Consider the following 14,376-nt stretch of genomic DNA (forward strand, 5'->3'; position numbering starts at 1 on the left):
AAGGGACACCAAAATCTGTCAAGAAGTCTCCCTGGTGGCTGACGTCTTAAACACGTACCTTGTTGGCCAATGTGGTGATTGGAAGAAACTCTCTGGAGGAACTGTCTCAAACAATTTTCAAAGTCTAAAACCAATTAGAAAAAAAGACTTTTTAATCATTCATTAAATTTTCTCCAAATACCATCTTCATGCAAAACAAGTCCATCATTTGACTGTCTCCAAAAGGAGCCACGAATATTTACACAACATGGCTCTGGAACTTTCCAGAATATGTAAGTATTCACATATTGGTTGTTCCAAAGACGTTTTCTTCTTAAGCTACTTAACTCTCCCTCAAAGAAGAGCATTTACTTGGGTTGATAACCATCATTATAGAACAAAGAAAGGGCAGTTAAGTGACTCAGTGGACCTTTCTGTGATGCAAGCCTCACTGCTCACTCTCCCTCGATTTCCCACCTTGTGCACGGCTGGCCTGCGGCTGTCTCTGCTACATGACGCGTGAGGCCTTCTTTCATTCAACCACAGACAGACCAGACCCTCAGAGCTGAACACCTTGTGTGTCTGTGTCTGCCTTCTTAGACACATTTTCTTCAGAATCAGAAAATTGCTCGTGGATCTTTGCTGTCTTGAGCTTGCTTGAAACTTGGTTTCTCTAAGGGATAGCTGGACAAGCAGTCATTGAATTTCCTGACCTCAGAAATATTGCTTTCCTATGCAAGGCCCATTTAGATTCTAATTGACTCTAAAGTGGAGCTCAACTGCAGAGAAGTGAGACGCATTCTTGCCTCATCTCTCAAGGTCTAACAACAACAACAACAAAATCCCGGGCATCAAGTATAATGTGGGAATATCAGAGAAGGGAAATATTTGGGTCACAGCTAAGTCTTCTAATAGCACATTTTCAACTGGAAAAAAAAAAAAGGAAAGAAAGAGAAAAAAGAAACAGAACTGTGCTGAGGTTGGAGAGAAACTTGGTCCAGACCCTGTTTCTTTTCTCCTGAGGATATTTGGTGCTGCAGTGAGGGGTGGAGAGCAGGGGTGCCTCCTTTTCTAAAGTGTTGGGAAAGCATTTTCCATAGGCTGGACATTGGATTTGTTAATGTCTTTTGGCATCAGATCCATGGCCTTTTGTGGTATGATTTCTGGCACAGTGTTCTAATGAGGATTATGGATTACAAGGAGTAGTAAATTACTAAAACTAGCTCAAGTGAAATGGGTTTCATCGCAAGGATACAAGAGGAGCCCAAAAAACCCAATGTTATGAAAACGTGTTGCTGGACCTTTTGTGAGTAGGAATTCAGATTGACTACTCACTGCTTCTGTGTCTCAGAAGTGCTCAGTGCTCCAGAATCGGCTTCTGTCTCCAAACATGGCTGGTCCTCTTGTTTCTTTCAACCTTTTCTTCTGCTTCCACTTGCAGGTGACCCCTAAGTGGCCACATCCAGTTTGGGAGACTACAAACTTTGCAGCACCCAGTGCTTCCTGGAAGCCATCCCTATGTCTTATCCAGAGAGAGAAAATCTGGCAGCTCCAACTCAACTGGCCAAGTTGTCATCTGTCAAGAAGTCTCACTGCTCGCCGATGTCTTAAACATGTACCATGTTGGCCAATGTGGTGATGGGAAGAAACTATGTAGGGGAACTGTCTCAAGCAATTTTAAAATTCTAAAACCAATTTAAAAAACAGTTTTTGTTCACCTATTTAGTTTTCCCCACAATACCATCTTCATACAAAACGAGCTTGTAATTTGGTTTCATACAATACAAGTCATGGACTTCTGGTATCAAATGGATTGACAGCCCTCGAACTCAGGGGGCTATCGCTGCTCAATCAACTGCTGTGGCAAGAAGAGACAGGATTCTTTGATTAACAGTATCAGATAGCTAGCTTCTCCTAGCAGGAGTACACAGAAAATGTCATGTTCCATGTCTTCAGAACACCTTGAATAGCAGAACATCCTTTGGGAAGGAACGAAGACTTTCATCTCCAATTACTCAGGAGTCTTGGAATTGAAACATGACCAAGAGAGACTCATTTAAACCAGTTTATACTATAAGGTGAATGATAAATTACATTTTATCTGAAAGCATTCAGTCATTCCCTAATCAATCATTGAGTCCCTAACATGGTCACTTGCTAGATTTGGGGGCTACAAATGGATACTTTTGTTATTCATTGGAAAGAGGAGGAAAGGAAGAAGTTTTTAAAATATGAGTTCTTGCAGGAAAGAAGTGCCCAAAGTAGAAAAAGATGCAAAGAGAATACATTAGGGTTGGTGGGGAAGATAGTTTATTTCACATTTAACAATTCTGTAGTCAGTGAAGCTTTCCCCCCAAACTCCTCCCAGCCTGAAATTGAACAGCTCTAGTCTTAAGTCCTGAACAGCTGTCTGGGACAAGGAAGGCAGAGTGCTTACCCCCCTACAGGAAAAAAGGAACTAAATTCGATTCAGCACCTGCCCTCAAACGACAGCTTCAAATGAGAAGCAATTGCGTCTGTCTGTCGTTCAGGAAGACGGTGGTAAAAGCTGGAAGGGAGTTAGTTACAAAGTGCAGAGAGGTGAAAAGCTGGGCTGGGCTCAGATTGGGGCATCAATGCTAGGTAAATGGTGGCGTCCTTAGAAGGCAGCAGTTCACTAGCTTGCTTGTAGCTTAGATTTAATGGCATTCAACATTGTAACAAATAGCATGGCACCAGCACCTGCCAATCAGAGCTGATACTGGCCCCACTGGAGCAGAATCTGAAGGCCTCTATGGCACCAGGTATGAACTCTAGTTTAGAGATTACAGGGAGGTGGGGGCTGGGGGATTGCCAACCAGTAGTGGTATCCCCAATTGTAGCAACTGGAACTGTGCCAAAAGCAGTGTGGCGTTTATGGCACACTAACTTGCGCTCCCGAAGGAAGGAACACGTGAGGGGACAATTCTGGAGACCCAGGTCTGGCTTCTGTTGCCGAGGGCTTGAATGCCACGCTCATGAGGATGCCCTTCACTCCGGAAGCAGCGGGGAGCTATCCATGCCAACAACATCCCTCAGCAAACATCCCTGCAGTTAATAACTCTTTAGTACAATTTTGGGAGCTCCGAATGCCTGGGGGAAATGCAGTTAGAGTTAAAGACAGGTGCCTGTTCTAGGAGCTGGAAGCCTAGGAGGAATTCAGGCAGGAAGTGCCATGACCCCAGACATCACAGACCACGGGGAAGCTCACGGGACCTTAGTTAAGCAAGTGTCGCCCTCAGAGAGGGTGAGTGACTTGGCCAAGTTCACGCAGCCGGTCACAGACAGGGACAAGCCGCCCTTCCCCGGGGTGGCTGCAGAAGAGGGCGACACCTCTTGCCAATCAGAGGCCAAGATGGCAGTGGGTGTCGCGGGGGAGGGAGGCGCGTCAAAGGGGGCGAAGGATGCTGTATTCTTAGCAGCGGGCTGGCTTGTTTGTTCAGGTGGCGCGGTTTCAGAGCACTTATTCTGGCTGAGTTAACTCCCTCTCTCACTCTTTTTTTGGCCTTGGGGTGGGTTCGCGGTGTGGGTGGGAAGGCGCACCCCTGCGGCTTCTGGGGCTCTTCTTCCCGGAGAGGAAGGAAGGAATCAGGCACCTCCTTCCCGCCGCCCCCACGGGTCTGGGCCGCCCCGAGGCTTCCCCGAGCGCAGCAGGCCCGAGGGCTCGGCGGGACTGGCTCCCCGCCAGGCGCGGTCTGGACCCCCGCCGGTCCCGGCTCCGGGCAGCGCGCCGCGCGGGTCCGCCGCGGCCCCTCCATCCCCGCAACCCGGTCTGGCGGCGCCGCGCTCCGCCCGCTCGGAGGGCGCTCGGCAGCGGAGTCCCGCGCTGGGGAGGGGCGAGCGGAGCCGCAGCCCTCTCGGCGGGACCAGACCGACCGGGAGGCGAGCAGACGCGGAGCTGGGCAAGCGCAGGGCTGTGGGCCCCTCTCTCTGGGCACACGCCCTCCGCGCCGCGCGCTCTCGGGGGCCGAGTGGCCTCAGACCTTGCCAATCAGCGGTGCTGTGCGCCCCGCTTGCTCCGCGGCGCGTTAAACGTCAGGAGGTTGCTGCTCAGATGGGGTCACCAGACGCCTTCTCCCCCTTTCCCCGGAGCCCGCGGGGTGAGCAATGAGCCAACCCCAGCCGGACGCTGCACTCCTATAAATAGCGCGCGTGTGCCCGCTTGGCGCTCTCCAGGCTGCGCTAGGAGAGAGAAAGTTGTGCGCAGGGACTGGGGGCGCGAGGAGAGGCAGGAGAGGACCCCGCCGGACGAGCTGCCCTGCACCCTGCGCTCCGCATCCTGGAACTGATCCCGCGAACGTGTGCTTTCGGTGCGGGGCACCGGCTGGCTGCTGCGTACCTTCCTGTCTCTGAGTGGCACCAGATTTGGGGGAATATTTTGACCAAGCGAAAGTGGGAGTCGCTAGCGTCCTGGCCATGATCACAGCCTTGCATTCTTCTCGGTGCTGGAAACACCGTTTGCCTCTGTAACTCGTTCCTGCCTCAAGCCAGACTCGTACAGGACCGACACTCGCACCACTTGGCACCGCCACGCGTGTGGCTTCTCTTTGCGTCCCCTGTTTTTCCTGTTCTGTGGTTTATCTGGTGGTGCTTGGGTTTGGGGTGAGAATTTATTATTGTTTTTTCCCTTGAGGTGTGAATGCGAGGGTTTGATGACTTTTAGATGTCTAGGAACAAGGGTGGGCACAGGAGCCCCAGGCAGGGCTGATTCTTGGGCGGAGGAGGGTAGGGTAGGGGGTTCTGCATGAGCTCCTTAAAGGACAAAGGTAACAGAGCCAACGATAGAGCTCAAGGGGAGACTTTGACTTCAAACCACAGAATTGGTGGAAGTGTGTGCGCCGCCGCCGTCGTTCCTGCAACGCTGTCGACCTAGCCACTGGCATCATCCCGAGCTCCGGGATCCCGGGGTAGGAGGCGACGCGGGCGAGCAGAAGCGCCAGCCGGCTGCGGCTGCCCAAGCGGCTTACCATGGGCTCCGGGCGCCGGGCGCTGTCCGTGGTGCCGGCCGTTCTGCTGGTCCTCACGCTGCCGGGGCTGCGCGTCTGGGCGCAGAACGACACGGAGCCCATCGTGCTGGAGGGCAAGTGTCTGGTGGTATGCGACTCGAACCCGGCGACAGACTCCAAGGGCTCCTCTTCCTCCCCTCTGGGGATATCGGTCCGGGCGGCCAACTCCAAGGTCGCCTTCTCGGCGGTGCGGAGCACCAACCACGAGCCATCCGAGATGAGCAACAAGACGCGCATCATCTACTTTGATCAGGTCAGACCCGGAGGGACGCGAGGGTGGGCGGTCTCCAGGCACCTCCGACCGACCGAGGCTGCCTGCTCAGGCTAAGGCGGTGTAGTTGGGATATTGGAGGTGGTCATTTAAGCACCCACCTCCCCAAATATGTCTTGGGCCTGAAACTTCTAACATCTACCCGCCAGCCCAACCCCGTCCCCGTTGCCTCCTGGCCTCTAAGAGAGGCTGCCGGGGCGGTGGGAGAGAGGCTTGGGGGCGCAGAGGCGAGCAGCGGAGCTCAGGACAAGGTTAACAGCAACAGGTCCGCAGCAGCTGAAGGGAATCAGGTCCCTGCACATCGCGATCTCCTGGCCAGAGCTTGGCTCCCTGGGTCAGACTCCTCTGCCGGTGTCGCCAAGAGGCTGTTCCCGTGGCATTCTTGCGGACTCGGGATGATCGTTTGATTTGTTTCTCCCAGGTAGAAAAGCTTCTCCCCAAAGAGAGCTTGGGGCCTCGGCACTCTGCAGACACCTGGCAGGTGGCCGCGGAGGGCGGGGGCTGGGGGTCAGATCTTGTCTCTGGGTTCCGCTGCCAGGGTCCCCAGACACATTCCGGGCGCTGCTGCCAGCTGCCTTGGAGTAGGCAGAAAGCGGTACTTGGAGAAAAGTTGGGGAGGAGGGGAGGAAAAGGAATTTGGCAACTGCGCTGAGCTCCGGTAGGGAAGCGCTGGGGAGCTGGTTCTCCCTTTCTGGGCTCCCGGCCTTTCAGAGAATTGCAAATTGCTGAGGAAAGATAAGACTTTGAGGTTGAGGATAGGGGATGGGGGAGGAACTGGTGAAAACTGTGGCTTCTGTTTAGCGACCTGGTGCTCTGCGGGTTGGCATGATGAGAAACCCCAGGATATTGGTTTACCTTTGGCAAGGGGTCTTCAGGAAGAAAAGTGACTCCGGAGTTTGAATGTCAGTCCCAACGGTACCCAGAGTCTCTTAAAATTCTAAACCCCAGTTCACAGTTGTAGGAGAAGTCACAATGCACAGGAGCACAGGTTAAATGTGGTCACACGATGTGCCAGGGGAGGCATTTCTTTACTTAATTTTCCCTAAGTAATGCACTCTCCAGCTGGCCAGAGACAGAGAATGTCTCTCCGGGGGCTTACTATCTGATAGCCATAATTTTTAAAGAATTAAATAGCCCCGTTTGGCGTTTTGGTGCAGTATTTTCCATCTTGGTGGAAATAAAGTCTAGCACCACTCCTGGTTTGTATTTCAGGGCATTAATTAAATGTTCGAATACTGTGGACATTGCACTGTTCTCTGTACGAGGTGTTCTTTCCAATGACCTTTCTGTCAATTAGAAGAGGAAAAGGGTTTGTTCTTCTGTTCAGGGAGCCATGCATCTTAGAGACAACAAGACACATTTTAGTTATAAATCTTGATGTGCCTGGATGGTCCAATTACGATGTAGAGTCAACATCCAGCTTTATGTATAGTCAACACTAATCAGCCATTTCCATTATTGCTAATGAGTTATGCTACTTGGATCTGAATCAGGAAGTCCCTGCTAAACACCTCAAGTTATTTTAGATGTGCTTGGAAAAAAAAATTCCCTTTAAAGCCTCTGTTGGGATTATTGCACAGCTGGTGGCTTGTTGAAACACCATCTATCATCAGGTCAGAGAAAAGAAATCTGATGCCTACTTGGAAGATTCCGGAAATCTCAAAATAACATTATACACATACATGAATTTTAAGTTAGGCGTTGAGCCTGGTACATCCACCTGCCACTACATTGTGTTGTATTGCTCCGAGGTAATAGTACGTTTTTTTCGGGAATTATGCAAGAGGCTTGAAAATGTGTTAATATTGGCAAGAATGCAGTCTTCAAAAGACATAGGAGCAGATTGTCATTGGTATATGGGAGATGTGTCTTTTTAAGTATATCTGATTTTTTAATGCTACTTATAGATTTATTTATTGGAGAGAAATGGAAGAAATCTTATGTTTTGCCATCCTCCCCTGCACACAGTCTCCCTCTCCTTCTCATAGGAAGGGACTTACCTCTGTGACATTGCGTATTAGTATAAGAGGTCACTTATTGAAATTTAGAGTTGATTCCATAACCAATAGAATCAGGCTGAACATCTTGGAATATAAAATGCATTGTTGCTTTCTTGGGAAACAGTTCCCAATTTCACTTTTGACCCTTGAATTTAAAGAGCAGGTAGTATAGGCAACAATGGCGGGCTAAAAGAAAAAAAAAAATAAAAAAAAAAAAAAAATAAAGAGCAGGTAGTTGACAGGAGGGTAATGCACAACCCTGGGAGATATAGGGAAAGGCCACTTATTTCATAGAATATCCTTATTCATGCTCTACTCTTTGGCAGCACGCAAGGGCTGACTCATTGCCAAATTGTTATAATTAAGGTCTAGATGGCACAGGAGTGAAAAAAAAATGGCCATGGATCTTAGGAGAGGCTTGGCGGAGGCTCAGGGAAGGGCCAGGCATTCAGATCACTTTGTGTACCAACTGCTCAGTGTCAAGGATTATGTGACACAGTGGAGGGGGTGCCCATGCCTCTGTGTGTCCAGGGATGACTGCAGAGGGTCCATGGTTGCTGATTGGCTGGCTTAGAAACGTCACCTCTGGACATTGCAAAGGCTTGTAGAAGGTAGGAGTGTAAACACGTGGCAGATGCCTTTTATCTGACTCTCAAGGTAAAGCTAATATTTATAAGCCCTCAAACATTACCTAGATGTTTCCAGAGCCATTGGGCCTTGCTGGAAATTGAGACATGAATACAAAGAGGTTACTTTATTTTTTCTTATGTCATTTAAAAGACATAAGAATCTTCCAATACAAAAAAAGTCCATTTTCCAAATTAGCTATGAGGAAAGATATAGAACTAGATGTTTTATTCTCTATGGGTTCTTAAGCTAGTTGGAAAGAAAGAAAGAAAAAGAGAAAGAAAGAAAGAAAGAAAGAAAGAAAGAAAGAAAGAAAGAAAGAAAGAAGAAAAGGAAGGAAGAAAAGAAGGGAGGAAGCAAATTTATTTTACTTACAGAAGAAAATATTATAATAATGTACTGTTTTTCATTATTTTCACTTTTAGATCCTAGTAAATGTGGGTAATTTTTTCACGCTGGAGTCTGTCTTTGTAGCACCAAGAAAAGGGATCTACAGTTTCAATTTTCACGTCATTAAGGTCTACCAGAGCCAAACAATCCAGGTATGTGCTTTGACCCAATCCATTTCTACCCCAGCCAACTGCGTCCATCTTTAGTGGGTTATGTATTTAAGGATTTATCCAAAGATCTTTTTTCATTAATAAAATAAACATCCAGCTGTATTGTTTGTTTTTTAAAACAACTAATTTCTAATTTTCTTCTTTATAACAGCCATTAAGGCATGTGACAAAAAGCATGTAGTCTTTAATAATAATAAACAATTGAAGCTACTACCTTAATAACAACCAAATATTAAAAAGTATGGTTTAGTAAAAATTTGGTGACAGAAATATCTGTATAAGATTATGATTTATTTAATGCACATATAGAAATTATTTAAACTTACAAGGAAAAAAACTTGCAAGACTAGCAGAGCTTTACAAGTGTATACTAAATAAGTGCATACTAAATAAGTGTATACTAAATAAAACAAATTTCCTATTATTTTTACAAATTATCAGGTATGGTTAACTACTAAGAATAAATTTATAAAGGAACAACTATTCAACATACTTTTTTTCAAAGGATGTGCTGAACTTATGTGTCTGTTTATCCTCAGTTATTCTGATGCTAGTGAATTCTTACCAATCACAATTCCACAATATATTTTGTACTCTACTTTCTAAGATAATGGGCTTGACTTTACACTTGAAGGCAACAATGGAGTTAATTCCTATAATATCCAAGTGTGCTAATGCCAAATGACACCAATACATGTCTGTGGAATTCTAGGATAACATTTTGTCTTATGCTCAATATTTACATTGTACATTATGTCCACATGATTGATAGATTACATATTCCTCTATCACTTTTACATGCCCAATAAATGGTAAATTAATCAGCATCAGATTTAATGTACTAAATATTACTTTTAATCTAAAAAAATGAATATCTAGTAAACAAACTTACTTCAATAGAACAGCTTTTCCCAAGCCCTGGTATTTAGAAATTATGTAATGTTTGACACAAGGTAATAAAAATTGTAATGTAGAAAAAAGTTAATACAATTTGGAGTTGATTCTTTGCTAATTATTCATCAATAAAATCCCCAGTGGCAGTGGTGATTATTGTTTTTAATACACATTTCTTATCAGGGAAAACAGAAAAAGAAATCAACGTGTGCACTGGTGCGCGCACTCACACGCACACTTTGTTATTCCTAATGATTGTCAGCACTGCGCATGTTCCAGCTGCACAGAGACCTGCAGGGATGTTGGTAGACTCTGGCTACATCTGGGCTCGTCAGGTCCATGGGCACAGGGTGTCTTTTCATGAATGCCCTGGGGAGCTGCAAGCCTGCTTTTGTACCAAAAGGTTGTTGTTGGGTGCAAGTGGCAAATAACGTAGTAAGTCTGGTTTATGTGCTGAGGGGAAGCCAGTTTCCACATAGCTGGGTTGCTCCCCATGGATGGTGTTCTTTTGTAGGAATTTAAGGAAATTCCTGTGAGAAAATTTTTTTTACAAAACCAGCTCAGTAGACATACAAGTTATGTCCCCCACAATTGGCTAATTTGAAAGGACAGGGACATATACGTGAACATCAGGTATTTCACCAGGTCTGTCATCTTCGACATTATTGATTATTCCCAGTAGATGTTTTGACTTTAAAGGGAGCTTTTTAGTGATTTTTTTTTCATTCTAGGTTAACCTGATGCTAAATGGAAAACCAGTAATATCTGCCTTTGCTGGGGACAAGGATGTTACTCGTGAAGCCGCCACTAATGGAGTCCTTCTCTACCTAGATAAAGAGGATAAGGTTTACCTAAAACTGGAGAAAGGTAATTTGGTTGGAGGCTGGCAGTATTCCACGTTCTCTGGCTTTCTGGTGTTCCCTCTATAGAATTTGATTTCTCCGTGATGTTTATCCAGGTGAGGGGTGGCCCGCCCCTGAGTTATTGGAAGAACATTTTTTTTTTTCACCATGGGATTGATGTCTTTTATTGGTTTTTCATGGGTGAATATGGATTCTCTTTAAGGATTCTAGACCTGTCTGAACCAATACAGAGTTTCACAGATTATTTGTGTGTGTACGTGTTTCAGTATATTTGGATTGGGACTCAAAGCAGATAATACCTATCTATGCTTAAATGTAACAGTCAAAAAGCTGTCTGCAAGATTCACTTTAATTTCTTGGGATTACTGAATTTTTTGCAGATGTGGAATTTTATTTGTTTATTTTTAAAAGACTGGCAACCGGGTCTAAGAATTAGAAAACTCTCAAGTTCTGACTTCAATCAACGGTTAGTGTGATACTGCCAAAGAACTGTATACTGTGTTGATATATTGACTACACTTGTTTTTTTTTTTTTTTTACTTTGAAATTAGTTTGTTTTGTTCTCTGGAGGTAACTGGGAATTGTTTTTCAGTGACTGGCATTGTGTTTTCTCTACAAATAAGGTAATGAATGGCTTGTCCGCAAATTTACCTTGACTATGATGAGATCATCAACATGACTTCCCTCAAAAAAAAAACAAAAAAACAAAAAAAACCCCTTCATAGTTGTATTTTAATTATATATGTGAAAGAGTCATATTTTCCAAATTATATTTTCTAATAGGAAGAATAAATCATAAATCTGACAAGGAAGAAGTTGCTTACCAGAATTCTAAGTGCTCAATCCCCAAACCTTGGCAAAACAGCCACTCTTCCAAGGGAAATCTTACACTTGATTGCTCAACTTTAATTAACATGATTGATAATAACCACTTTATTAAAAACCTAAGGGATTTTTTTTCCTTAGACATGACCACTTTATTAACTGGTGGTGGGATGCTGTTGTTTTTAATTATACCTATTTTTCAAACCTTATGTTGTATTTGAAGTATCATCTGGTTTTGCCTTAACTCCTTAAATTGTATATATTTATCTGTTTAGCTAATATTAAATTCAAATATCCCATATCTAAATTTAGTGCAATATCTTATTTTGTCTTTTGTATAGGTCATATGAATTCATAAAATTATTTATGTCTGTTATAGAATAAAGGTTAATATATGTTAGCTGAATTGCTTTTTCCTTTTGGTTTTGGAAATATATATTCTACATGATTTATTTCCTCTCCCTTCCCTTCTTCCTTTCCTTCCTTCCTCTCACCTCCTCCCTCCCCCCTCCCTGCCTCCTTCCCTTCCTTCCTTCCTCTTGTTTCTTTTTTCCTGGAATTTAAGAGAAGCTTTCTGAATTTTCAGGTAATGTCCTCAGAAACAGTATAGGAAATCTTTACTGGGTTTAATCTGTCCAAATTCAGGAGTTGCAAGCTTGCCAAAAGAGAATCAATGAGCCTAGTAAACTTTTCTTTCAGAAGGACTTATTGTTAGGAAGTTAAGTTTTAAAAGATCTCCCAGAATATCGTGATGGTGCTCAATGATGAATGAGTGATGGGCCTATAAAGACCAATATTTTCAAACTTTTCTTTTCCCCAAAGTTCTGTCCTTTCCTCGACATGAAAAGACAAACAGCAGATCACAGGCTTATTTTTAAAGGAGGAGTTTTCATTATACCTGCCTTGTCTGGAGATTTGGCTCAATTTGCTGGTTTATAGTCAATTAAAACAATTTTTTTTGGTGGGGGAGCTTTTGTAGCTAGTGGCAGCAGGGAAGGTGTTACAGGGCAGACACATGTGGGCGCACCTTCCAGTATAATTGTGATTAATCACCAAGTCCAAATATTCATTCATCACCAGGAAGACTCTCCTCCTTCCCCCAAAAGAATTATCTGGAGATGTTGGCAGTGGATCCTCAACGTTTTGCTTGGCAAGTTACCCGACAGCTGACTTTCTGTCAAAAACCCTTCCTCCTTTGTGATTTTGTAATATGAAAAAATATTTCACAGAGAGACTAAATAAAGGAGGCTTTCATCTAAATGTGAGTGGAATCCTCTGTAAAAACATCACCTCTATCATGGGCTTTCACCTGGTTCTCTGTAGTCAGAGTTTGTCTATACATCACAACAGGGTGAATCATACTTGAATAAGAACAATTGGCCCTCTGTATACACAGGTTTCACATCTGTGGATTCAAATGAGGATTGAAAATACTCAGAAAAAAACAATAAAAATAACAACGCAACAATAAAAAAATAATACAGATGAAGAAACGATACACGATAACAACTATTTACATAGGATGTACATTGTATTAGGTATTATAAGTAATCTAGAGATAATTTAAAGTATACAGGAGGGTGTGCATGTGTTATATGCAAATTCTATGCCATTTTATATAAAGACCTTAAGCATCTGCAGATTTTGGTATCCACAAGGGGTTTTGGAACCAATCCAAAGGGACAACTATGTAATATTAGTCATTGTTTTGGGAAAATGGCCCAAGAGTACTGGAATTGCCAGTAGACACCTATGATGGAACAGAGAAAATTAGTTGATTATCAAAATAGATCAATGTAGAAATGTTTTTTATAAACATACTTTGGGACCTGCCCTTATTTTTCTTGATTTTTCTGAACATAAGAGAATGCTGACAAAGGGCTTGACTTTAATTCTTAATCTCTAGTGTACATAATGTGAAATGCAAAATCCACTTGAAACTTTCAGGAGAAAGTCTATTTGAAAGGCACTGCTACAAGTAACATTGCAATTTTATGACTTCATTTAAATTTAAATAAAATGATTTCAATGTTTTGTTACCAAAAAAAAAAAAAAAAAAAAACAAAGAAAAGAAAAGGCACTGAGGCTGTGGTTATCAAATGTGGGAGGGAGGGTACCTGCAAAAGTGGATGCCAAGAGGAGGGATGAAGTCAGAGTGAGAGCCTTAGATTATAAATCTGTCCACGTAGCAAAAACATTTGTGCCCCCTTAATCTTTTGAAATTAAAAAAAAAAAAGAATGAGAACCTTAGATACTCATCCTAAGCTGGTTCTTGAAAGTAAGAGCCACTCCCAAACATAGTGACTGGGAAGGCAAGATTGAAGGGAGAGAACAAAAGCTACAAGGGACAGAATGATTGAGCCAGAAAAGTGTGGGTTTGGGACAGACGTTGGACAGAATCCTACAACTTTCATTTGCCAGCTCTGTGACCTTGGGCAGATTTAGTCACCTCTTGGCGCTTTAGTTATTTTATTTGGAAGCAATAAATAGTTGGTTGTTACCATTAAATAAGACATGTGAAGTGCACATAGTAGGAACACAAAAAAGGACCTACTATGATTACTAAAATTTAAAGCCTCTAACACTGGGGCGAAGCAGCCAGAAGAGCTGCAGGAAGATACTAAGATTGGCATGAGGAAGGGCAGAAAATTGAGTCTGAGTGCTACAGGCTGAAGAGCAGGAGGCAGTGGGGTCAGAAAGATTTCCAGAAATGGAGCCAGATGCTCCCTGCATATTCTATGGCTTCAAAACAGTTTTCAGAAACTGCTAGGTCCACAAAAATGCTAATTGAACACGATATTTGCATCGGCCCTGTCTGCATTCATCAATGCCAGCACCAACCCTTCCTAGCTGGTCCCTACCTCCTTTGACTATTCCATGATCTATTGATCAACAAATGCAAGCAATTGCCTGCAGCAAGCAGTTTCCTCTGGACAGAAGCTCATGAAAACAAAACTGAAGGAAATAAAGAGCTTGTATGTAGGAGCTCACTGATTCCAATTGCTTTTGGGGGTTCCCTGTGATCCCAGGTTCTGTTAGACCCCATTATCTAATTAAATTTTTGCTTTCATTTTTTTTCCTTCTTTTTAATTTTTTTTTAAACTTCAAGTTGTTTCCCCTTTTCTGGTTTATGGCAACTTGGATAGCTGCATGTTTTCTTTTAGCCTCCACTTTTTAGCAAGTTATTGCTTTAAATCTTTAAATAAGCATCTTCCACTAACATCTATTAGATTATCCTTACAATGTGTCATGCACTTTGCAAGGTACCGAGTTTGTGGAAGAGGTAACATCTCCTTTTTTCAGCTCTCCCTAAATATCAAGCAAAGCTTGAAT

The 14,376-nt window shown here is 43.7% G+C and overlaps 2 protein-coding genes across 2 annotated transcripts in view; one reads left to right on the plus strand and one right to left on the minus strand.

Moving 5' to 3' along the window:
- The window catches only part of LOC105862294 (protein 4.1-like), a 52,964-nt gene extending 49,935 nt beyond the window's left edge, over positions 1-3,029 (minus strand). The window contains 2 exon segments of the mRNA XM_075993395.1: positions 59-124; positions 2,888-3,029. Coding sequence (XP_075849510.1) covers positions 59-124; positions 2,888-3,029 — 208 coding nt within the window.
- Positions 1,362-13,081, plus strand: CBLN4 (cerebellin 4 precursor). Its single transcript, XM_012748525.2, has 3 exons — positions 1,362-5,256; positions 8,327-8,443; positions 10,087-13,081. The coding sequence occupies exons 1-3, from the start codon at positions 4,966-4,968 to the stop codon at positions 10,282-10,284; spliced, it is 606 nt and encodes a 201-aa protein (XP_012603979.1). The 5' UTR covers positions 1,362-4,965; the 3' UTR covers positions 10,285-13,081.
- The last annotated feature ends 1,295 nt before the right edge of the window (positions 13,082-14,376 follow it).

The sequence above is a fragment of the Microcebus murinus genome, chromosome 16 (genome assembly GCF_040939455.1).
Source record: "Microcebus murinus isolate Inina chromosome 16, M.murinus_Inina_mat1.0, whole genome shotgun sequence".
Lineage (NCBI taxonomy): Eukaryota > Metazoa > Chordata > Mammalia > Primates > Cheirogaleidae > Microcebus > Microcebus murinus.

Coding starts and splice junctions, on each gene's coding strand:
- CBLN4 (XM_012748525.2), top strand. CDS start 4,966: ATGGGCTCCGGGCGCCGGGCGCTGTCCGTGGTGCCGGCCGTTCTGCTG. Junction 5,257..8,326: donor GCATCATCTACTTTGATCAG/GTCAGACCCGGA, acceptor TTTCACTTTTAG/ATCCTAGTAAATGTGGGTAA. Junction 8,444..10,086: donor ACCAGAGCCAAACAATCCAG/GTATGTGCTTTG, acceptor TTTTCATTCTAG/GTTAACCTGATGCTAAATGG.